Source organism: Porites lutea, chromosome 14 (assembly GCF_958299795.1).
Source record: "Porites lutea chromosome 14, jaPorLute2.1, whole genome shotgun sequence".
In the NCBI taxonomy this organism is placed as follows: domain Eukaryota; kingdom Metazoa; phylum Cnidaria; class Anthozoa; order Scleractinia; family Poritidae; genus Porites; species Porites lutea.
In genome coordinates, this window is record NC_133214.1 from 589,672 (window position 1) to 615,526 (window position 25,855).

A 25,855-nucleotide genomic window follows, 5' to 3' on the forward strand; every position below is an offset into this window, starting at 1 on the left:
GTGGCGAGAGTTCTTTGTCATGTCCCTCTCCCTCTTGTCCTCCTTTTTGTTTTACCGCGGTCCATTTCGCGCCACTATCCACCATCTGATTGCCTTTTGTGGTGGCACCAAACCAAATAGCCTGTAAATTCTTTACGTGATAGTCTCCTTCGCAGTCGTTATTGGGGGTGTCACGCAACGCTCCTCCCCACTAGCGGCCGATAATGGGGAGGAGTGTTGGGTGACGACCCTCATAACGGCTGCGAAGGAGACAGGCTGATTTAGCAACAGAACGGGAACGTCAGTTGACAACGGAAAAAGCGCGCGAAAACGACTACACGCGACTTTCGGTGCCCAATTTGCCGCTCCGCCATTGGTCAAACCAGATGTTTGATTTGCGCGCGCCGTCGTAAACTGACGTTCCTGTTCTGCTGCTAAATCAGCCTACTATGTACGTGCCGTGCCGGCTACGGGACATCTTAGCGAACAGCCGCTGACCGAATGAGCTAGTAACTTTTTCTCGACACCCACATTTAAGTAATTCTAACACTTTGCGCGCTCACAATAATCTCCTACATGAGGAAGTTGAGCTAATACTACCAAGATCTTACCACATGGTGGTTGTCTTTCATACTTCGAGGATCAAGAAGCAAAAAAGTGACTTTCGCTTCACACCACTAAGATAAGCATGCAATAGACTCGCCACATAAGAAACGATAAGGGAACTATAGCTGAAAAGTGTCCCGCAATTGTTTCTGGGATTGCGACGGCGACGAACCGATCAGCTATTGGCTATTGGTTTTTTCTCCTGGTTAGCGTTAGATAATATCGAGTGAAGCCAGATTGGACACCTTATGAATTTTACACAACGCAATATTTCCATTATGGAACGAGACTGGAATGTAGAATGAGGCTAGAATAGCTGAAGAAACCAAAACTACAGAGCTCCAGTTATGGAGAGAACACAGTAGCGAGTTAAGCACTGATCTGCAGTGATTAGGGTTAGGCACTGAACTGTAAACGGTTAGCTTTTAAATATTGTAACGGCGTGCGGCATATATAAGAACATGTATATTTTAAAAATTACTGGATTTGGCAGCTAGTCCTCGATGGTGTAGTGGATATGGATGTAGGCTATATAGCAAGTGACCCGGGTTCAAAGCATCACAGTGGAGTTTTTCTGTTTCACTTTTATATTACACAGTAAAGTAGGACTTAAGTTGTTCTTCATGTAATTTTACTGAAAGAAACAATCTGACTTCAACCGATGTTACCTAATGCTAACCTTTTCCCCTCTTCCTAGTAACAATCCCAGAAGTCATTGCAAAAGTTAACTCGGCCCAGACTCCTCGTTTCTAAAGTGGCGAATGTCGAAAGCGTCTCGTAATAATACGATGGACGATCGCATACAATAAAAAAAGCCACCATGCTTGTTCAACTGTTTATTGCTATATGGCAATGGTCCTTAGGAAATAGTATTTACCTTTCCCATGTATAATAGGTTATGAATGGGGGCTACAACACTTTACATAGTTTCAGTCAATTCCATAACGTTGCAAATTCATGACAAAGCTCAGCAACGGAAATACGTTTTGAGGGTTACTTAAGTAATTTTCCTTCCGATCGGGTGAAAACGTTCAAAAATAGTAAGGAAGAAAACGAAGTAGGAATAGGATGAGTTGCGATAACTTTCAAAGCCTACTTCGTCTGGGTTGCCCGCTCACCCGGTTCAGTGTTAATAAGTCACACACGAGGCATTTATGTTATGAGAAAAAGAACTATCACTAAATAGTTTATATATTAAACTAATTAATCTATAGGTTTGAGCAATGTGTTAAAAACTTTCAAAAAATTACGACTGTCCAATCAATATGAGTACAATAAAATCCATCTGAGCGTCGGTCGTAGAATATGCACTAATGGAATTGACTTTAACAATAGTATACAAAGAACAAAAGTAAAGAGTCACACTGCAGATAGATACCTAAGCCTGTCTATATCCACACCGGCCAGTTAAAACAGTCTTCTAAACGTTATGGATGCAAACTCCACACAAGAACGTTCCATGTCATATGACTGGTCACGTGACCTAATGCAGTCGCCATCTTGAAAAAGACCTTATCGAAGCTTCGACAGAAAAAAGCTATAACCCGTCTTGTGGAATAAATTCACTTTCGTGATATGTACCTGTCTGAAGAACTTACCACTTCAGAGGATACGAAAATATCCGTTTAAGATCGATAGCTGTAAACGCGTTCAGCTTTTATGTAACGGACGCGTGTGGACACTGGCTAAAAACAACGCAAAATAGAAACTTTATAAATTGTCACAAGCTACTCAATATTTACTAGACGAACTATGAATTGTTATCAGTCCTACAATTAAACAGCAAAAAACATTACTACAAAATAAACCACGGCTTCACCTGGTGGAACCGTCCACTACAAAATTGACTGCTTTGCTACTTCAATTCTACATTTTGTTCTACGCAATAGCAAATTATTTTATGAAAATAAAACTTGCTTAGAAAGAATATTTTTTTAATTATTTAAGCTACCAACTACGTCAAGCATTTCATCTGCAAAGATTTACAAGCTGTTAAAGGCGCAGAAACAAATGCTCTTTTGACATACCAAAGTGAAAATCATTTTCCGAAAATGAAACCTGATTCAATTACATGCAGATCTTCAAGCAAAAGATAAAGTTCACGGCAGTGCTATTCAAGAATTGGTTTAAAACAAATCTCCACATTACTCGTTTGACCTAAAAATTTTCATATAGTGCTTGATTTAAAGACAGTGAATAATAGAGTCAGGCTTTACCATAAGTCATTACTAAAATATGTTATGATGAAAATCGCAAACATTACAGCATGCTTCAAAATATATAACACGAGTCATTAGTTGACCAAAACATTTTACTGCAGCTTTACAAACACACTTTGCAGAAGAAATGACTTGAAATAACTAGTTCAGCAAAAACATCTTTAGCTTGTCTATATTATGCTTAACCGCAATCACAATATGAGCTCAAAAAGTGAAGTGTATAATGAGGAGTAAAGAGTTTAAGGTACAACAAATATTGTTAAATGACACGCTATATCCTTTGTCGAGTAAGGTACCTTTGAAGAGTATAATATTATTTCTTATTAGAAGGATACGTATTGTGTAAGATGTAATGCACCTTGCCGGCGCAATACTAATTCCTATTTCTACCTACATTAATTGCGTGTTATCCACGGCAGCAATATAACCCTTTAGATCTCAATAGAGGTGAAAAAATTAAGATTCAAGTAAATTGAAACGGTGTTGAAGAGGTTTCATTTGATTGATCATATCATGGGATTTTGTCCAGGCTAAAAAATGAAGCCACTTTTAACAGCAACACTACACTACAGTACCACAGGGAAGTACTGCTCAGTAACTTTCATTTGAATGGTCACATAATAGGATTTCATCCACAGATTCAAAAGTCACCGTACAATAAACAGTACCACAGGAAAGTACTGCTCAGTAGCTTTCATTTGAATGGTCACACCATAGGATTTCATCCATAGACTCAAAAGTTAGATCCTCAAGGGATTTAGTCAGCACACTCAATCTTTAAATCCACAATAATTGAAACTGGAAGTCAAATTGTTAACACCAGCGTTGTGAAAAATGTGTTAAAATACCACTAAAAGCCATCTTTGGTGATCAAGTCCTAAATTCTCATAAGTTACAGTAGGATTTAAGACTGTCGAACACTATTGGGAAATAAAGGGTTAAAATTGTATTGTGAAAAATAAATTATTACAGTGACACCCTGTAACATCAACTCAACTCAGCTCTATCCTACCATTTTCATTTCCAGCATTTAATATCTCCAAACCAAACATGAAGTTAATGTGAAGGCTTAAAACCAACACTTTTGGAAATTCCCATTTCTCTGATGTTTCTTTACTGATTTAGGATATGACGTGATCCTAAGGAGAATGTCAAGTCTTGACTGGTTATGAATGCCTTGGTGAGTATAGTACTAAAAGGGCTTAATGTAACAACAAGGTTTTGAGAATTGCTGCAGAGGTTTCTGATAAACAGCCAGTTAGTCATTGGGCCTACGTATAGATGCATTTGTTCATTGAAAAGCCTTTAAGGGTGATCAAAACTTAATAACTCCTCATAGAGGCAATTGTTACTCACACTAAAACAATGTGAGAAGAAAGGACATACATAACAACTGAAACAGTAAGGAGAATATGCTTGCTGATATGCGTGTCAAAGAGTGTCACTGTAACTGAAAGCAATGATCCTAACAAACAATATTATACAATGGTAAGAGGAGTATTTCAATTTCTATATTTACCAGTGATAAAACTCAACTTGACCAGCATAAATTCATATTTGATATTGAGTAATTGACACTAAAATGAGATTATACTATTGACTAATAAGTATATACACTTAATAGTAATGCGGTGATCCAATTCACTTTGAATGAGAGCACTGCGTGTAAAACAATTGTGCATGAATGTACATGATAACAAATGTGACATTGCAAGCAAACAATAGTCAAGCTTGCCTTATATACTTACAAAAAAGTTTCAACTACAAAAACAAAGACAAACGTTAATGTATACTTTAGCCGCTACCTTGTATAAAACAGACTTGCTTTAGACGTTGCGTTGTTCACTTGTCATACCTTTCTTGAGTTTTGATTGCTGAAAACCATACTTGTGCCATTCAGGTTCTGATAGTTATTAGCGGGCAGCTGCGTTGACTGAAGCAATGTTTCCAGATGGCTTAAATTTGGAACCATAGTCATGTTAAAGGAGCTGCCTTGAGTATTCAAGTTGACATTTTGCTGTGGTAAGAATGGCATGTCTGATTGAGGCAATGAGACAGGCAAAGCGTTTTGTGTTGGCGCGGGAATACTGTTAGGGCTCTGGAGCAAGTTTCTTAACCCTTGTTGCATAATGTTTGGCTTTGAAGGTGGGTTAGCGTTCCACAGGTTGCTTCCCTGCGCAGGTAACCCAGTACGCTTATTTGTAAGTCCAACATTTGACAGCGAGTTCAGAAAGTTCATGTTACTGTCTTCTTGATTCATGAACTGAGAATTCCCGTTCTGATACCTCAAAGCAGCATTCTGATTGTTTACAGTCCCATTTTGCTGCCCACTAAAGGTGGTATTTGAAGACATACGATTCCCAGTGAACGACTGAATGGCTGCACTTGTTATGTCTGGCTGACTACCTTGTGTAGCAATGCTGTTGGAAACATTTGGAAATGAGAATGTCTGTTGTGGTAATGTCGGGGTAACCACCTCCTGCTTAATGAATCCAACCTCAGGTTGCACATACCCCCTTTGTTGCAAAGAGGCAAGTTGAGAAGCAAGTCTCTCATCGTCTTTCCTTCGCTGAGCTTCATCTTGGTCTACCAACATGTCATCAACTAAGTCAACCACCATTTCATCTGTATAAGCCAACGTATCAGGAATGGTCTCTTTAAGCAGTTGTACAAAATCATTACGATTTGGTACAGATGACATGAAGCTCCCCACAGTGACAGTTGATGTTGCTGTAGTCGTGGGTCCTTGCGTTGTCAGTTGTCCAGACATTACCATTTCCTGGGGGGTGGAAGTGTATGCAGGAATTCTTGGTGCGGCACCAGGCATCTTTAAGTTGTTGGCATTTCTTGTGGAAGGGACAGTCAGCTTTTGTTGAGGCAATCCCATCATAGGTGCACTTCCAGTGGAATAATTATTCGGAACAGGCGCATTTTGCTGGTAATTTCGCTCGGTACCAGAATTACCATTGCTGAACATGCATGGGTTGTTAACACCCCGCATCTTTGCACTTGACAACTGAAACGGGATGTTTTCTTGTTCCATTGGAATCAAGTTAGGCTTGGTATCATTGGGATAGCAACCAACTGGTAAATTCCCTGATGATTGAGAAGGAATGCCTGAGGGTGGCATGTTGGACTGATTATAATCAGCTTCCTCTTCTATTGAAATTGGTTCAATCTTTGGACCTCCCAGAGAGAGACCACTCTGAATGGTGCCATTTGACGGCACACCAAGCCAGTCCCCATTAAGCAGACCATCAACACTTACATCAGGGAAACTTAGGGTCGGTGTTGTATCAGTTTGGCCATTAGCCACAAAATGGACAAGTTCACGATCTATTTTGGTCAACTCCGCATTAATGATCTCCGTCAAGTCTTCAAACTCATCATTATACGTACTTGTAGAGTCACCTTGTCCACTATAGCTCTGAGTGGGTGGGGACCAAGTAGTGACTGTCGTAGGTTTACTACAAGGTTCACTTGCTGTAGAAGTGAACACATCATCTGCTTGAAGCAAAGGAGTGTCACAGGAAGTACTTCTGGTGTATCCTGAGCGTGTGAGGGCCATTTGGTCGAGCAGGGTTGGTTTAGGGACCAGTTTGTCAGCTGAAAGGCAAATTAACCACAGAAAGTTTGTTCTACATGTTGTTGACTGGTTAGATACAGGCATAAGCTGTAATTCCCATAGCATATTTAAACAAAATTTTCATGAGTAAGAAAGGCACAGAGATGTTGTGTCTCCTTAAATCAAACATTCCCTACAGGACAGACACTAGCCAGTTGGTTCTGTAAAGCTGTGTATAGATCATAAAACTACAACTCTTTCATAACGACTAGCTGTCAATTTGTAAGTCACCTTACTCAAAGTCATTAGAGACCTTTAGATTCAAGGACGGGAATGACTACGAGTACAAGATTTGACTATTTTGTGTATTCTCAAAAAACAGACACCCGGAAAGCTTCACTGTACTTTTGTTATTTTTACTGAAGGAGGTTACTGTAAGCCCACCCCTGATAGCCAAATGATAAAAAACTTTCCATTTGATAACTTGTTTTGCCACTATGACATTCTTGCTAAAACTCACAGTAGAATGACAATCGCCACCAGGTTTTCCCGCTAAGATGACACTGGTTCACATGTGCACACTACTTACTACTGAGCAAATCTCATTCTTGTAGTCACACTCATCTTAAAATCTCAAGGTTTCTAATTCTCCAAGGTTAACAACAGTGGTTGACTGGTTGACAGAATTTCAACAATATTTATTTTCCTACAAGTTCACCCTTTAAGTCCCAATAGTGACTAATGTCAACTTCTCCTAATGATATGCATACAATGTCAAGAGATTGGGTTATGAGAATTAATAAAATGATCACCTAAGGAAAAATGCCTTGATCAATTATCAAATTCTCTCAACTCATTCACGAAGGAAATGTATGGAGATCAGTTTGGAGAATTTGTATGTGGATATTGGGGCTTAAAGGGTTAACTCTCAATACAGGTACCAGGGAAGCTTTGTTAAGATGGCACTGTCACTTTGCAAGTAGTATCTAAAACATGTAACAACTTACAGTTTTCATGCCATTTAGGGTACACCATGACTTGGTCATCAAACTGGGCGTCTTTAAGTTGTCCAGTATCATCAGTTTCGTTTTCTATCTCTGTGATATAAGCTCGAGGTTGCATTGATGGCTTGTCATCTAACTGCATCATTCCAAGAACTACTCCGCGGTGTTCCACTTCACTTTTTAAAAACAAAACCATAGAAGCATGTTCACATCTCAAGGTACACAAATGCCGTATGTTCCATACAACTGGAGCTTACATTTTAACTCTTAAAGCCTGCCATACATGTAGGTTGGTATGTCAGTCAGACTTACCAAAGGTAACAACCAGTGTTACATTGAAAATTAGGCATTATTACGCTGCCTCTCTCAACTTTGAGTTCTTAAATTCATTAAGGCTGAACCAAGTTTCACTTGATAGTACTAACATTTTAAGTACCATAAATGATAATGCAGGTAGTGGTAGAGTTGTTCAAAATGGCTGCACGTATCATCTGCAGCACTTTTCGCAATTGTTACACCATGGCAGGGCTGTCACGAAGGGCCGTGGGCCAGGAATTTCCCCTGGCTACCATGAGCATGACACCTGGCCACTTTGAGAGCAAATACAAGGAAAGTAGAAGATAAAAAACTTCCTAGATGTTTAGTTTCCCATCTATAAGTTGTATATACCCAGCAACTTGGAAACTTAGTGACAGCCCTGCCATGGCTTAACAGGCCTGTAGAGGACCAATAACTCTAAGTCCTACATTGCCCAATCAGGCAACAACCAGAATGATTCTTAATACCACTTATTTATAGTGCACTATTCATTTTGAATCTTGGCAGAGCCAGGCAGTCAAAATGTCAGTAATAGTTATCAGGTAAAGTTGACAGCTTGGTATTTTCCCTACTTTTGCACAACCAATTGCCCAGGAAAAAAAATGTACAAAATGCAAGATTTACTCTAAAGATCGGTACACTCACTTGGTGACAAGTTGCAGCAACAAATCACTTCAAGTGTACTGGAGAACTTTAGTGAAAATCTTTGTCTCCAAAAAAGAATTTTGCCCCTGTAACATGTCACAAAAAATCAAATCACACAGAATTTGTGTGACTTGGTGTGGCAACAAAATTCTATTGCAGAGACAAAGATTTTCAAAAAATTCTCCAGTACACTTCAAGTGATATGTCGCTGTGCTGGTCACCACAACATGTTGCTGCAACAAGTCGCCTGACCTGTATACAAGGAGTGATCTGTTGCTGTGACTTGTTGCTGCAACTTGTCATGGAATGTGTTCCGACCTTAACCCTTTAAACCCTAACATCAAAATTCAAATTCTCATTTGTTGTCCCTATAAGTTTTCAATAGAAGTAGTGGGGAGAATCTGTTGAAGTATCAATTAGATTCATCTTGTATGATCATGTCCTCAATTCTCATGACCACTGTGTTTCATAAAGCGTGATATTACAAGGAGAAATTTGATGTTGATCACCTGACTTTATCTTACCTGACAATGTAGTTCAAACACAACATTTGCTTGAGTTCAGGATTTGTGGGGTGAGGGATGAGAGAGGCCTTGGTTTGCATCCACACCCAGCCACCATTCTTGTTCATCCAGCGATAGTACTTTGTGAGAACTTGACCCTTGTTAAGAACTGTGGAGATAGAGCGGTTTTCATTTGAGTGTCGAAAAGTAATTGGTTTTGCACTTTCTACACGATGCGATTGGCTTAAAAGATTCGCGCCACCTTTTCATCCAATCAGAAGTAAAACCAAAGCCAATTGTGACGCGCTCGCATGCATTTTCCCGCGCTTTGCGTCAGCCACATGTAATTACTTCGAGTTTTGATTGGTTCAATGTATTGTCTGTGTCCTATGTGATTGGCCAGAGTAATTACTTTGGTTTTGGTTTTACAACACTCAAACGAAAACCACTCTAATGGTAACATGAGGGAAACAGACAATTGACATAAATAATTAACAATAATTAGCTAAATAATTGATTAACATACACTGACAGTGAACTGTTTTATTGCACAACAAAGACATTAGTAGTTCCAAACAGTAAACAAATTATTACACTGTTCAAGGGCAACAGGGCTCAGGGGTCAACAATTAACTGCAGCTCATAGTAAATGTTACCCTCTGACATCTCCCCTTAGCCTATGACCAATATTCACCTATTAATAGGTCAAAACTATGATGAATACAGCACTGGCATGTTACGTTATTTAGTTTGCTTACATTTTGCGTGGTGACCTTGAATGACAGCAATGTCATTGGCATGATAGAAGTCATAAGCAGAGATTCCAACAATGTCCCTCGCAAAATAATCCATGAATTTATGAATTCTAACAGAAGAAATCAAACATTAGTGTCTTTTAAAATAAATACTGAAAAACAGACACAAATAACAAAGTACAAATCAGCTGTTAGTTGCATTTACCTTCCTTCACAATAGACAATTTTAAGATCCATGTTCACCCGGCTCACAAACATATTGCACTCTAACGGCAGCTCATTTATGTTCATGGTAGGAAGTGGCTGTCCAATAGCAACAAATGCATACTTGGTGTCTGGAAGGCCTTTAGTGAAGTACTGTTTCATCCTTCCCATACAATGAATAACCTTCAAAGACAATAAATTCAATATAACTTAAATGATTATTTTACGACAGTCCCGTGTTCCAAGCTTGACTTTTTTCAAAGTTGCCTTCTGTAACCTCAAATGAATATTAAAAAGAGGCCCTCTTGCAGGTGGGGGGATGTATGTCCCTAGTCTGAATTTCAAATATGGTTGTTTTGCTTTCTGAGGAGCAGGGCATGTCCCTGTCGGTATTTAGCTCATCTTAATGTCATGTTGCCTTTTCATCTTGTCTTATGTTGCTGTTTCAAGGCCATGTTGTTTACCGGTTTTTACGCTAACAGGGCCTCTATAAAATAATTGCCAGACATTAAAATTAATATTCGTTGCCAGAAGAAGAAAAACAATGAGCAAAATTACATGAATGTTGGAATCAAAATGTGACCTTGAAAGGCAAAACAGACACTAACAGTTATCCGTTTGACACTTTCCTATCCGTTCGATGTAAGTTCGAAAGGAGCAATAAATTTAACAACCAATTTTTCTCAACAGATATTAATTACATACTTTCAATTTGGACCAGTAATATTTGTTACAAAGTTTGTTGTGAAACTAATACTTTTAACACTTATTTCCCCCTGAATTTATAGCAGAGCAGTTTTCTTTGAGATGAATGCCATGCAATATCAAAGCGGCTGTATATAAGCACGTTTTTTCCATTATGGTGTCATCAGGTCCTAGACAAAAACACTTGAGTTCCCGCACTGTTGAAAAAGAATTGGAGATATATCATGCACTTGATGAAAAATGTTCATCACAAACGGTTTTCCATTAGTTTTCGTTTTGCTTTTTACAATCACAAATGGCTGCCAAACTATCACAACCAAATTTTTGGAGATGCACGCAATATTTCAAGGCTTCATATTCAGACACCAGGGAACAAGAGGCCAATTTTATAGAAAATGGAGCATGACTAATATTTTCTGCAAATGTTTATAAAAGCATTCTCACCTTGAACCCTGAAGACTTGGTGTAGGCTCCCCCTCGTCGTACTAAAGTACACTTCATTCGCATGAAGAAGGACTTTGGTTTTTCCATGGCAGCATTGTTCTCATTACCAGGAAATGCTGTAATTTAATTTTGAAAAATTCAATATATGCAAGGTGCAATGATAGTGATGTCCAAGAGTTGAGGACCAGAAGAATCCACCATTAGTCAAGTGTGGTCAAAACATACCTTGCTGATTTCCAAAGAATGGGATGTTGTCTGTGTACCTTCCAGATGGTACATGTTCAGAATTCTCAAGTTCATCCCTGGCTTCTGCCAGAACATTCATAACATCTGGGTGGTCCTCAGGGTGAATGTAACATGATATGTTACTTCCTGTTAACTCAACCTGTAAAACAAATATATAAAAATAATAAAAAACATTCAATGATTCTAACTTTGTAAATGCACTGGACATGCAATTCAAATCGTATTTAAGATTCTTCATTTCATTTTTTTAGGACAAACTTTTTGCTTGCTTTTGTTAAACTTAGGAATTTGACATGCTAAACACACATTGTAGTTAGCTACAGTTACAGGAACACTAACCTGTGATAGACCAAGATGAACTGACACTGTCTCTGAAACATACAAAACTTTTCCCTCACCAGACAGTACAAACAGAAAACCATCCAAGGCCTTTACAAAAGAAAAGAAAAGATATTTGTAAGTACAAGGAAAGTATTAATAAAAAAGATTAATCACTTCTCTCTACTATCTCCAACAGGTAAACTGGGGAAAAGCTAGTGATGGAAATCTTTTGCTCCATGAAATGCTTTCTCCATAAAATATTTGATGTAACCCCTACCTGTAGCAAAAATATGCCACTGTTATCTGCCAGGTCCTGAAGAGTTATTTCATTCGGATTGTAAGCTGAAACTGCACCTGAAATACAGGCAAATAAATGCTTACAGATATCCTGAATGTAATGTATCAGCCCCAAGACTCAAGACCCTGAAAACCACACCCTGTTCAGCCACAAATATCCTTCACTGCCAAAAATGTATTACAGTTACTCTAGTGCAGATCCCAGATCTCCTTTATTATTACTCGCACAAGCAATAAAAATATGCTGTATTCAAAAGCATGGTCCCTTCACTCAATGATATGACATTTTTTTATGTAAAAAATTATTAACGCTTTTATTGTTAACGCTTACCTGCAGAGGAACTCGCTGCTGCTGGAGGTGAAGAAAGTGAGGAATTGGGCGAGGGACTCCCTGCACTTCCAAAATGAGCATCTGCAAAAAGGAGGTGAGGTCCTACTTTTAAATTTATCTTTTAAAGACCCGATCAAATCTACAGAAACAAGAAGCTTGTTGTTGTCTCAGTGAGAAGGCATGGCACAGTGGCAGGAGCACTTGCCAGCCATCAATGAGACCAGTGACAACCACATACAATGGAGCCTCAATATGATGAACCTCTATATAACAAAGTCCTCTGTATAACAAACAAGTTTCTTTACCTCAGTGATAGAAAAATACCGTAAAATTCCAAAAATAAGCCCAGGGGCTTATTTTTTTCAAAAGGCCCTTTTTGAGGGGCTTATTTTTGGAGGGGTTTATATTTGGCAGGCTTATCTACAGAAGGAAATTTGCGTTTCAAAATCAAACTCGATTTCACTGTCTATTTGAGGGCAATTTTCCAAGTAACAAGCCCCCGGGGGGATTATATTTGAAAGGGTGATTTAATGGAGTCTTTTTTTTTGCACTGCTGGTTTGGGGGGCTTATATCTGGATGGGCTTATCCATGGAGGGCCTTATTTTCGGAATTTAACGGTATATGAAAAATAACCTCGATAGAGCAAGCAAATTTTACCAGGCCCGCAGCCCTTTGTAATATTGAGGTTCCACTGTACTGTAAATTCTTGAATTAACACCTGGGTCACTTGTTTACAACTAACACACAGACAGTAACAAACATGACTGAACGAAACCATAGATAACACGTCACAATCATAGCAACTAATAATGCAAGCAATTTGAAATTAATGTAAAAATTCAGAGCTATGATGCCACGGACATTAGGAGCATGTCAAAAGGCCATTTCTGAGTTCTCCCAAGCCTCTGTTTTGAAGTGAGGCAAAGTGCGAAGTCATTGATATGAGAATGACTTTTCATTCTGATTCAAATACAACTCATTTTCACAAGAAAGATTTTTGCACTTAACCTTGTTTTGAAAGTGCGAATTTTTGAAACTTGGAAATAGCCTATTTCGTGGGCTTTGGTCCCACTGCTGCAAATAATTCTCACATTACAAGTAAGTGCTCTAATTCACTCACCAACATCTACTTCTGACTGAGGCGAGGCTGAGGATTCTGAGTGAAATGAACAGTCTGACCCCTGACGATACCGTTTAACTGTGGTAAAAAAAAATTTGTCAAATAAACAACAATAATAATAATAATAAATAAATACTTAATTATCCTCTCCCCTTATGGGACTTTTCAGGGATAATGAAACAAATAATTCAAAGTTAAGAATCCCAACTGTAGTAGGTGAACCAGTTGGTTATTTTACATTTGTTGCTGAGGATTTTAACTTAGGACAACCAAGAACAAATCCAGTTAGTAGTCAGGGAGGGAACTGAACTCAGAGCCTCTGGATGACAAGTCCCACGCCCTAACCATTTAGCCATACTGCCTCCACAAAATATTCAGTTTTTTCCCTACTATAGTGAGCGATGTTATTACCACCAACAAGGCCACCCTTTTAACGTTCAAAGTCTTGATATAACTTAGTTGAATCAAAAACTCTCTGTACAACAAGTGTGTACAAACAGATGCAATGTGACTGAAAGTCTACAAGCAAAAGCTTAATCATTGATCATCTTTCTCTAAATTTCATGCAATTCTTACCTCTCTTAGGGAGGTTAAACTGCTTCATGTTCAAGTAACTGATTGTGAGGCGCACAACCGATGCTTTGTCCAGCTGTGAAGTAATGGCACCAGGCAATGGAAGAAGCTTTGCCAACTCATCAAACTGTGCATTTTCTTTACCTCGCCTACTTCTTGCAGCATCACGGGATCTCTCCTTGCGGAGTTCAACAGTTCTGAATGAAAGTAGGCATGTAGTATTTTAATAAACATAAACTGGGATCTACTAAAAAATACAGGTTGCGATAGTGAAGGAAATAATTAGCTGTCCTAATTTTGAAACAAATTCTCCAAAACAGTATTGTACAAGATTGACTATAGACAACAGTGTAGGGAATCCACAGGTTGATAATAGGGTTTTAAGTGTTTGTCAAAATTCAGAAGCAGCAGTCAGAATAAAAATTAAACATTTCTAAAAATCAACGGCATTAGAGTCTGGAAAATGTTTTGGATATTTTAGCATTCATCAGTTCAGGACGTTAACAAATTAATTTTGTGACCAGTGTATGAAGTCCAAGAAAAAGATGAGCTTTTAAGTATTGTAGAATTAAACGATAGCATGATATGGATACTTAATGTCACATGCACATGCACATGTAGAGGTGCCTATACAATAAGTATGATAATTAACTTTGGCGGCAAATGACACGACAAGCACATGCTAAAGTGAGCTTCAATGACACTCAAAAACAAATTTACATAATACTTAGTCAAGAGTAAAGCACTATATCAGTAGTGTACACAATAACATTACATAACGAGTCAAGTTCTCTGAACCTCAGAGTCCATATTTCAAGATGATTGTTCTATTTTTTGGAGTCTACGGATGAAATCCCATGGCATGACCACTCAAACAAAACACTTCAAGCAGTGTGTTTCTTAGGCTACCGAAGAAATCCTATGGTGCTGATGACGTCCTAGGGTGTGACCATTAACTTGAATATGTAAACATACATGAATATGTTACAAGTCAAAATTCAATTCAGGTTAAAATTTTTTAAGCTAGGTTGATTCTCTATTTCCATGAATTAGGGCTAAGAGACAAAGGATACTGAAAATCATGCTAGGCTAATAGTAATATGTAAATTTCAAGCCCTAGATTTCATGGTAATGATCGTTTCTGATACCGTGTCCTTAGCGTGATCTAACGTGATCAAATAACGGAATTGAAAAATAGTCTCCCATGGACATGTCCTGACATATTCAGACTGAGGGATAAAAAATACACACATAAAGTATTTTTCTACTTGGGTTCTTAACTAGAAGTCCACTTTCCACTGTAAGCAAGCCTTTTCAAAAATTTCAACCTAAATTTTATTTTGACCTGTAACATATATACAGTACTGTATTTTACTAGTTCAAAAGTCAAAGTTAAAATAATTGACATACCCACAGAAAGCTTAAGCTATTCTAGGAGAGCCATGCTTCGAGACAGTGATAATGCAATAGTATGAAGAGCACCTAGTTTAGTTGTCTTAACACTCATGTGTCTCCTGTAGTTAGTGGTAAAGCATGTGGACTAGACTAGTAAGCAGAAGGTTATAGGTTCAATTCCTATTCGCAGTACTCGGATTTTTTCTTCCAAGCCACCTGTGTCACTGACTGAAAAACCATCTCATGTACATGTATTCACCAGCCTTAAAATTCACCATTAAATTTGTATCATCACTGGTATCAAGTAACAAAAGTTCTGATTGGAGAAATAACTAGGAGACAACGATACATGTCTCATTCAAATAAAAGCTACTGAGAAGTAATAAAATCCTGCGGTACTGTTGGTACCGTTTATTATGCGGTACAAGGTGGTTCTAACTTTTGAGTCTCTGGATGAAATCCTATGGTGTTACCATTCAAATGAAAGCTCCTAAGCAGTACTTTCCTGTGATACTATTTGTAGTTCTAACTTTTGAGTCTGTGGACAAAATCTGAAAGTGACTATTCAAGTTAAGCTTGGCCCTAATATTTTACACACTCAAAATACACTCGTATTGTTTTTGTTGAATGCAAATTCCAGCACTTTTCAGATTGAAAGCGTTAAGTGGTCTCACAGTTCTAAGCAGTTATACTTTGATGAATCAATGCTATTCATCTTAAGTTATACCAGTCAATTTTATCCCTTCTACAGTGACCAAAAAGTAATACTACCAAGTGGCTTACAGCCAAGTAATCTTGAGTTAACCTTTTCATTCTAAGAATCGCCTAATTCCAAATGAGGAAAATTCCAGATTAAACATTGTCAAATGCTTTGTTTGATAAAACCTCATACTTCCTGACTTTGTCCTTTCGTCATTCAAAATGAAGAAGAATGGTTTGTGGCTCCTATAGTTACAATGTGTGATCACTGTCAAGTATTTCATAAACAAACATAACCACAGTAGATTTGAGGTTTTGCAATCCTTTCGCATTATTATGTTGTCTTTGAAAGGGTTAAGAGGTACACCTAAAGAGTCAGCCACAATGCATGAATTAATATTTCATGAATTTGCTCATTTCGTGACTTTTTCCTGTTCAACAGTTAAAAAAGGAATGGACATGCACTGCTTTGTGGCACTTTACCGATATGATCACAGTAAAGTACTGCATATGTACACGTAACTACAATAAGAGAATCAAATTTTTTCACACCATCATATAGGTATTAAAAGGAAGGGCGGGCTGGGGCTTCATTGCCCACCTGGCTAATGCGATAGCTTCAGCTTAAAACTTGCTTCCTCTCTGCTAGTAAAACTTGCACTCTGCACCACAAGGTCAAGTGCCATTTTCCTTTCTTTGTATTCATAAACAATTGACGCATTTTTCTTAAATTTTTTCTTTCTGACATCAAAACCTACGCTCAAGTGTTGAAGACTAACATCCCACAATAATGGGACAAGGCAAAAAGTTTGAAAAAGTTGCTATGTATATCATAAATCCCAGAGCTCAAGAGATAAGATAGAAGCCTACATTGTACATGCTTCACAGGCTTTGCATTTTTAAACTGAAGCACGTGTTATTTACCTATTTATTACCAGAAAAAATCCAGCCTTCCCTCATGCTGTGCTAATTACACTTAGGTAATTTAGGTACAAAATTGGTATTAATCCTAATTTTACTATTTCTTCTTTCAAAACAAAGAAAGGAATCACACTGAAATGCTTCCGAAAATAGATTAACAATTTATGGCGCCAAACAACTGAAACCAACACAAAGAAAATTAAACAACTGGAAAGAGAGAACAAAGATGCATCTGACACCAGAAAAGATTAATTGTCCACCAAAATAACAATATTGGAATGCCAACAGAAATTTTGTCATTGTTCACTGGTTTAAACAAAAAGCAAGACGGAAGATCTTTAAGATTCAGTGCACGTCCACATTTAAAACAGCAGAGATAAAAAAAATCTGTTTTCTCAACACCAGTGCTGCGTTTGTGAGACAAAAAAACTGTTTTTGGAAATATTTTCCCTAATAATTTACATAATTTTGACAACCTTTTTACACAGTGGATTTTGATTTATTGATCCAATACATAAACTACATGTAAGTTTATGTCCCTTGGAAAAAACATCTATATACACCTAAATAAAACATCACACATGGTAAAATAGCTACTTCAACAAAAGGAATGTTCAAAGGGAACCCAACATAACTATTTTATATGAAACATAGCACACTTTATTTTGAACTCGTCAAAATAATTATTGTTTCAAGTACATAAAGTGCTGAGGAGTAGTGTAAACTGTGGGTTATTTAATTTTTCTGGTTTATTTGAGCTTTTAGAGAAAGTAATAGTAAAAACAATCAAACTAGCAAAAATAAATCATTTTAAACTTCTTTTACCTTGTAAAAATATTGAACTTTATTGCATAAGACAAAAGCTAAACCGTAAGTACCCGAACAATTTTTAAAGTTTACAGTGTGAAAAACATTGTAAACTGCAATAATTCTCAATTACTTCCTTACAAAAAAAAAACATGGAGAATGATCAAAGAATACATTCTAGTAAGACTAGCAATAATTTTACCACACGTAAATTACTTTTCTTGTAATATTAAACAAATCTGACAAGTTCATGCATATAAATTTACTACCACATGACAGGAGAAAGTCAAACTGAAGGTCTGTCGAGTAAAGTAAACAAATACATTGGGTTGCAAATGTACAGTAAGTCTTATCTAACGTTGTGGTACATGATAAAGAGCAACAAGACCCTTATACATTGTAGCAGGGTGACTAAAGAGGCTGCAAATAATTTTTTAACAGGCATATCATTTGTCAGCAAGAGCAAAACATTTAAGCTTGTAAATCATGAGCTGAAGGCAAGTGATTTACAAGCTTTTCGAGTGTTCTCCCAACACCCCAAGTGAGTTATCACGCTGGTAAACCCATAGAAAGTGTGGTCTAATGCTTTAAAAAATAACTTTAAGTTTGCTATGAGTTTACCCTTACAATAGACCATAGGCTTTTAACCAATCAGAGTGTGTATACTATCTTAGTTATTTTATAAAATGTTTCAACATATTAACGAAAACAAAGGCCTCCTTCCTGAGAATCAAAGCTAAATGGCCACAACCCTTAAACTGTTAACACTAAATAACAATAAATGTACAAGTTGACCAGGAGTTAGTTTCTCCCCAGAGAGTTGTAAACTAATCGAGAACAAAGGTAAATTTAAAGTGGCCAAAGAAAACTTAAACAAAAAAATAATTTCGTTTGTTAAAAATATTATTCTAAGATTTAAATAGTAAAATGCAAAAGTTTCTTCCACAGACTGAAAAGTTTGAGCTAGGAGTAAAGGGTTAATCAAGAAGGAAATGAACATGAATCATTTACCTGTTTAATTTAAACAATATCTATTTGTCAATAATTTTCTGCTTCTTGGGTAAACTGTTTTAAGCAACTCTTGTTATTAACTTGAAGCACAACCCCATACATTGTGGTACAAGTACATCTTGCTTTATTAGTGCTTTTAAATAAAATATGTGGCTTAACATTTCCAACCAAACAGCAAAATTCAGTTTCATGACACTTAGACACATTCAACTATTTCAAAAAAATTCTTTACAGAGGAAACCTGCAGCCCTAACCTCATGACTAGTCAAGTTAAGATCACAGTTCACAATAGCCGTAAAAGTTCGGAACTTTGAAATTTAATTCTTGATGGATTAAAAGTATTGGATAAAACAGTTAAGACCACAAACAAACACAACATCACTCAACCCGCCATGAGATACATGTAAATTGTTTCCTGTATAAGAATTCTTGATCAGGTTTTCAGTACAACATTATTTAAACAAGGCACTTCAATTTAAGGAACATTGACCAAATAATTAACGCACAGTTACCCTGGCTACATGATGTACATCAAGGTCAAATGCAAAGTACTGTATGGTGTTGATTCTTTTTCGAAAAACAAAACTAGCCTGAGTGTGGCATGATGACCGGTGATCTTGCTGTTGCCATGAGCAACAAAATAGTATTTTTATAACTAATTATATTTATCACACGGCTTTCGACTTGTTTTTAAATTACTTATCTCAATCCATGACACCATTTCTGACCTGTAAAGTCAATCAGTCAAACAGCATTAACTGTTAAAAGATGTGAAGAATGCAAAAAAAAGTTTTAAAAGGTTAAAACAATAGGACAACAAAGCAGTAATAATTCAGTTTTATGATGTAGATTTACTTTTGGGAAGGTAAATTTATTATTAAAGGGGATGCTACCATGCCAAAAAAAGCCAAACAGACAAAGAAATATCACAAGTGTATTGATCTATCCTTAGTACACATTTCGTTTGTCTGGGAAATATGCATATCGACTGCATGTCTGAGCTGCTTTTTTGAAAACACTGTAAAGTGTTTACCAATTTAGAAGCCCAGACTGTTTAACATTTGAGACAGCTTCCATATGAGACTTGACTATATTATCACGAGGTGGGTTTGACTTTTGAAATCTTGCGCTGCTTGAGATGAACAGTTTAATTTACCTCTGGTGAGCCAAGAAAAAATCAATTTATTTACTGAAGGCAAGGTGTAAAGCTAATAAACCAGCTGCCATCTGACAGGCATTATGTTCGCACACATACACTGTACCAGAGATATCTTGATAAAACACTTTAAGGAAAAACCTCTAGCGCACATGTGATTTCCTCATGAGAAGAAATAGAGATATCGGCTTCTTTATACAATTCACACCGCTGTTAATTTCATTAGTTACGTAGAAAGCCTGAGACTCGTCAACCTTTTCAGTTTGGCACAATGTCACCAGTGTTCGATTTATTTGCACACGTGCATTTACTCCCACAACACAATTCACTGCCATGTGCAAGCAGCAAATTAATTTAAGTAACAAGCTAAAAAGACAACTAGCACGAACAATACACAAAATGCTAGGTAAATTAAAGAGAGAAGACAATGTCTCAAATGTGGCATGCACTGTAATTAAACCAGTATAACTTAGATGCATGTAGCTCTGTAAAGGTAAATTCATTTTCTCTGTTTTGGAAGGCATTCAGAAGATTTAACCATACATGTTAAGGTTTCTGATTTTAATACAGTTTGCTGTGATAAATAAAAATGGGCCTCTTGAACAAAAAGAAGTTATTCAGACCATGAGCTACATGAATGAAGCTAACATGAGTTCTGAGGCAAAACTGTGTCTCAGAGACCATTCCAAGATGCATTTGAATTCTACACAACCCAAAAACATTCCACTGCATAAGTAATTCACAAGATCATAATTCAGCAACACACCATTTTATAGTGAGTATCAGGTCATGCCTAGCATAACTGATTTTTCAGGGATGCTGCTAAAAACCCTGCACAACTTTTAAGAGGGAAAAAAAGGGATCACAGAATCATGTGACTCTAAAAACTAGACTGACAAGATCTAACAACAAGAAAACTTTCATGAAAAGTGACAATTTTACCAAAAACCCAACCAGTTCAGAAAATGTCTTGTTGAAAGCAACTTAAAATCGAGAAAATGTCATGTTTGATTAGCACACTGTTTTTATTTTCCCGACTTATTTACATGGAATTTAACAGGTGCCTGTTGACTTGTGAAGGTCAGGAAAAGAGAAAACTAAATTCAAGACATTACAGTACAAATTCTTGCTAGGGTGTTACCAATGGAATTGAAGAAATTCATGTCTTGCAAAAATATCGCAATACTTTGATTACATCAAACAATAAGATGAAACACAATATTTTATATACATGCATATCAGAACAGGCTGAAACAACACAAGGTAAGAACCGGTAGTCTACAAAAAAAGCCACTTGAGAACACACTTTTCTGCTGCTATAACTAGCAAATCTAAAAATAATTACACGGCTTTACTTTTAAAAATGCATAGTTTATTTCGTTTTCAGCATTCTTGTTTTTCATAGGTAACTTTAATACTGGATTAAACTTCAACTATGGACACTGTCTTCAACAGCTTCAGCAAATCTAATAAGTCTGGATATGTGTATAAATTCCAATGTAAGCAATGTATTCTAAAAACAGCATTAAGTTGGTATTCAATGCTAAAACGTGGCCTCATTAAATTTTTAATCTCAGCTGAATTTAATTTCGTGAACGTGGGAAATGAAACGGTGAAGAAATAACATTCTGAGACAAATTATTATAATAACATTAAAGGAAAGCCCGTTGCTTGAGAAATTCCAGACCAGAGTACTATTGTTACGGCAAAAAATATTATACTACTGTCTTCTTATTCTAAAAGTTTCATGTACGACTTAAACTCTCACCTAGAAAACAGTGAAAGTGTACGTACAATGAAGTACATATCCTTGTCGAATTAACACTAAAGACACCGCTAATAACAGGTTTTATAAAAAACAATCCTATATTCGCGTTTCACGGTAATCACACCGGCACCACCGCCAGCGAAAATACCGTTAACCTCAAAGCCTTCCGTAATTAATCAAGAACAAAAGCATATTTGCTTCGTTCGTACACGCGCAAATTACGACAGCTTTTCGTGCTTGACTATAACATAAACAGAAACACAATCAATTTCTCGCTAAAAGTACCAGACAATACCGCTAAATGAAGCAGGAAGACTGCCACAAGAGATCCACCATTTTAAGACAATGAAAACAACGCGAAAACAGCTGTCTGTTTCAGCGAAAATGAGCTACACTTACATACATGGTTTTTTCCGACAAGAGCAAATGTAAACAAAAAAGTCTCCAGCCAGGCCAAGAACACTCCAAACTTTTACCTTCGACTTAAAAACAATCAATGCAAATGCGACTGGGCCAGTTGCACACTGCCACGGCAAATAAAGTCACTTTTGAAGGACTCTAATGGTTTGCGTGATCACAGATTCCAAAGTAGCCGATTCGCAGAACTTCAATTCGACTAATATGTTATGAACATACAATAAACAAGTTCTTCGTTCCTCGATGTTCCGCGAGAAGAGAAAACGCCCTCAAACCATACCCTAACCACCTGAATCAACCCCAACAAATCACTATACAATTGCTTTCGCGTTCTGTTCTTAAATTGACAGAAAAATAGAGCGACAGAAATCGAGACTTCTCAATTACTGGATTGATGCTTGGCTAATTTATGCACGGCACCGGGTTCGCCGCGTTTCGAACAAGGTTGCGGCGAAAAAAAAAACAAACTCCAAATTGTTTGGAAAAAACGATCTTCACCCTGAAAAATTGGATCTTTTCTTAAAGACATCAATGCTACGACGTAAGGGTATCGTGGTATAACTTGCACTTACAAGGAGGATCTCGAAGACTATTATTCAATCTTGCAGTTGTTCGATGTTACATGTTCTCCACACACGCATACAAGCAAATACAAGGCGACGATTTCCGTTTTAAGCGAATCTTAACTGATGAATCCTATCAGCTAACAGCTGTTAACCTTCAAAACTTTTCGATCGCCTACGATCCGTTGGGGTTCTACGGAAAGACTCAAGACGCTGTATGAATCTAGCAAAATGACAAACGTTATCGTACGTTACCTTGAATTGTCTGTACTCTTCGTCCTGAAAAACAGCAAAAAAACTGGACATCAGTGGATCTCAATACTCGCGATTTATGCAGTTTGAAATAGAATAGGGCAAAGCACAGAGTGATCACAGTTATCGGGCGTTGTTGCCGTATTATTTCCACTCGTACTTAGCAAGATAGACACTTCAACATTACTGCGTACTCCATACCTAGCTTTCTGTAAACGCTTTACAGGAGGCATAGCTGCGAAATTTGCCGCCAGCAGAGACCGCAAAATCCGTAGAAAGCAAACTTTAAGACCTCAACAATCTTCGAAGATGTTAAAAACCAAAATCATCTCCAAAGAATTGTAATTCCAAAGGTTATCCCAAACAACCAAATTCAAGATGGCGATTTGTTTTCCGACGATGGAAAGCTATTATGCGCATTTTTCGTTTAAGCCTCCTGATTGGTTCAAAGGTGCCGTGTACATCACGTGATAATGATAGCCGGGGGACCTAATTCTAAAACAGTCGATTTCCTTTCGAACGAGATTCATATAAAAGGATGTGATTTTTTCTTTTTGTTCCCTGCAATGACGCCACAAGATTTTCCTTTCATCCAATAAAAAATATCTGCGCTTATACCTACTTCAGGAAACAAAAGATAAGGCAATTTGGTTTTCCGTCACGGAAAGTGTGAAACAATAGTGTGAGCGACAAACCGAGTGAAGCATTGGAGTGCGCTGCAAAACACAGATATGACAAAAATAAAACATGTCAATCTTGTAGCACGAAAGAAAACAACTTCGAAACTGAATACACGAGTTTCCGTCGAAGTCTCCCTGTCGAAAATGTAAAGGAAAAGAACAGAGCAAATATTTACTTTGGAATAAAAAGAATTGACTGTCAGCGTCGATCTCTAGAGCAACGCCCCCCGGAATTAAACATCCGATATGGGGGCTTTCCTACGGCCGACCAGCCGACACTAGATTTATGAAAATATTTTTTTCGCTGCTAATAATAAAGAGCTTTGAACGGAGCAGGGTCACACATCGGTCACCGCCTTTTGTCACATGGCTAAGAAAAGCGTTATCTCGGTTTGTATTTCTCTCGTTATTCTGGGAAAAGCGTGTACACTACCAAATAACCACTCCAATATCTTTCCGGTCTTTTTAAGTGATTAATTTCAAACTAAACTACTTCTAACTCAAGTTGTACTCTTAACAAACAAATATAATCGGAGGTCAGTTATTACGAACTAAATACAACGAAAATCATCTGTGCAATTTTTTGAAATGTTTTCTTTCTTTTGAATTCATCCGAGTTGAAATCTGTGCAATTTGAACAAAGTGCGTGCGTACGTGGAAACACGCAAGGCGTCACGCAGGGCGCTTTTTCATTGTTGATACATTCAAGCACGAAATGAAATAATTTGTAGAATAAATTTTAAAATTCAATTGCTCAGTTTCAATGACAAAAAAAATGTATAATTATATTATTATATTTTTAAACAGCTTGAAAGGTAGTAAATTTATTGACGAAAAGAGTTCTGTTTAAGTAAAGTTTAAAAATAATCGTAGCAATTAAGGCTGTGAAATATATGAATAATTAATGAAAGCATTTCACGTTACAGATCGAAAAACAACAAAAAAATACATGAAAATTGAACACAAAAATAGCCTTTTTTTTCAACAGCAATCACTGCAGAAATATTATAGATAAACCTTAAGGTGGTACACGTTCTCAAGCGAATGATTGCACATAGAAAATGACATTTAATTGAAAAATTCCCAAACAATCATATTTAGGTAAGAAAGTTCAAGGTCAATGAAACAGATGAAAGTTTAACATTTTTTGTAAGGTTTAGAAAAATGTCCTTTGCCTCTAGGAAACAAAACATTGATTTTCAAGACCACAACTTAGGGACAATATTACTTTCAGCAGCTTTTTAATGAGTCCTTAACTTTCAGAATGCCTCAGATCGAGCTGCTACATGTCATGTTTTCTCTTAATCTGTATCCTCAGAAAACCAGAATAATAGGAGGCGTAAAGGGTGAAGAGACCTGGCTAAACCTGGCGGGGGGGGGGGGGTGTACAGTCAATTCCCGCTTTATCAACTTTATTGACACCCGCTTCATACACACAACCAACTATTATGGACAGCTTGCTTTGTTCCTGAGGGAGGAAAACCCTTATATTTTCTTGAAACTCAACCTGCTTATTTTTTTTATTTTTATTTTATTAGATTCGCCAATTATTGGCAGGGTCACCGCAACAGCATGACGCTAAATACTGCAGGCCTGTAACAGTCCCTCCCCCCAAGAGAGATAGACCACCACACCGGAGACTATGTCCCCTGCTCTTTACGAACAGTGTGTGGGTTCTTTAACGTCCCACAGAATTTATATATGCAAGGGTTGTGAGACTGGGCCTACGGTTTATTGTCCTTATCAGAGAAGACTAGAACGTGTAACCGTTTGCAGATGTTTTTAAAAAGGCAGCACTAGCTTTCTCCTCAGTTATTCAAAGACCCTGAGTGTTGGTTCGGCCATGAGTGTTTTTATCCAACTGACCTGACATAAATTTGTTCAATTTTATTACTGTAATTGCCAATAAATGACTTCAAAACAAGATGATGTGCATTTTGTCTTCTTCCTAAGCAGGGTAATAAAATTGAGGTTATTGCACTTTTCCTGAACAGAGTCAGGGTTTCAAACCCTCAGCACCTCACCTATACCCAAATATTGGTCAAAGACCCCCCTGGCCGACTACTCTCAAGACTGTTTAACTCCAGGACTCCTCCAGACCTTCTAGGTTTCAGCATTTTTGCCAGCAAGATAAAGCACCACCTGTCCCTCCTTTTATGAGGACAGACCCTCCCCTAGGTCCCCCTCCCCACCACCCCCTAACCAATATTGTCCTCACCTGCTTGTTATAAACCTCTACAAAAAGCTGTTGTACTTTAAAGAGGCTGCGTTTGCCTATATTTCGCTCACAAGTTGTAGTTAAGGGTGTAATGTGTCGATGAGCATAGACTGGTGAATGGGTTGCCTTAAT

The 25,855-nt window shown here is 37.4% G+C and overlaps 1 protein-coding gene and 1 long non-coding RNA gene across 5 annotated transcripts in view; one reads left to right on the forward strand and one right to left on the reverse strand.

The window, feature by feature from the left end:
- Positions 1-1,406: 1,406 nt before the first annotated feature.
- Positions 1,407-25,855, reverse strand: part of LOC140924347 (uncharacterized) — a 28,233-nt gene continuing 3,784 nt past the window's right edge. The window contains exons 1-14 of one of the 3 annotated variants that reach the window (XM_073374386.1): positions 23,027-24,807; positions 22,829-22,852; positions 13,840-14,033; positions 13,264-13,341; positions 12,143-12,223; positions 11,792-11,868; positions 11,533-11,622; positions 11,173-11,332; positions 10,948-11,063; positions 9,800-9,981; positions 9,598-9,704; positions 8,861-9,008; positions 7,377-7,549; positions 1,407-6,410 (exon numbers count right to left, since the gene is read on the reverse strand). In XM_073374386.1, the coding sequence (XP_073230487.1) occupies positions 4,654-6,410; positions 7,377-7,549; positions 8,861-9,008; positions 9,598-9,704; positions 9,800-9,981; positions 10,948-11,063; positions 11,173-11,332; positions 11,533-11,622; positions 11,792-11,868; positions 12,143-12,223; positions 13,264-13,341; positions 13,840-14,033; positions 22,829-22,852; positions 23,027-23,058 (3,219 nt within the window). In that variant the 5' untranslated portion in view covers positions 23,059-24,807 and the 3' untranslated portion in view covers positions 1,407-4,653. Of the gene's footprint in view, positions 6,411-7,376; positions 7,550-8,860; positions 9,009-9,597; positions 9,705-9,799; positions 9,982-10,947; positions 11,064-11,172; positions 11,333-11,532; positions 11,623-11,791; positions 11,869-12,142; positions 12,224-13,263; positions 13,342-13,839; positions 14,034-22,828; positions 22,853-23,026; positions 24,808-25,855 lie in introns of those variants that run through there. The other 2 variants (XM_073374384.1, XM_073374385.1) reach the window with 2 other exon arrangements.
- Positions 3,928-25,399, forward strand: LOC140924348 (uncharacterized). 2 transcript variants are annotated; one of them, XR_012164253.1, is made up of 5 exons: positions 3,928-3,984; positions 11,595-11,649; positions 12,149-12,236; positions 13,849-14,043; positions 25,044-25,399. It is a non-coding gene; the product is annotated as an uncharacterized lncRNA (long non-coding RNA). The 2 variants fall into 2 exon arrangements; XR_012164252.1 differs by lacking the exon at positions 25,044-25,399 and having other exon boundaries at positions 13,849-14,368.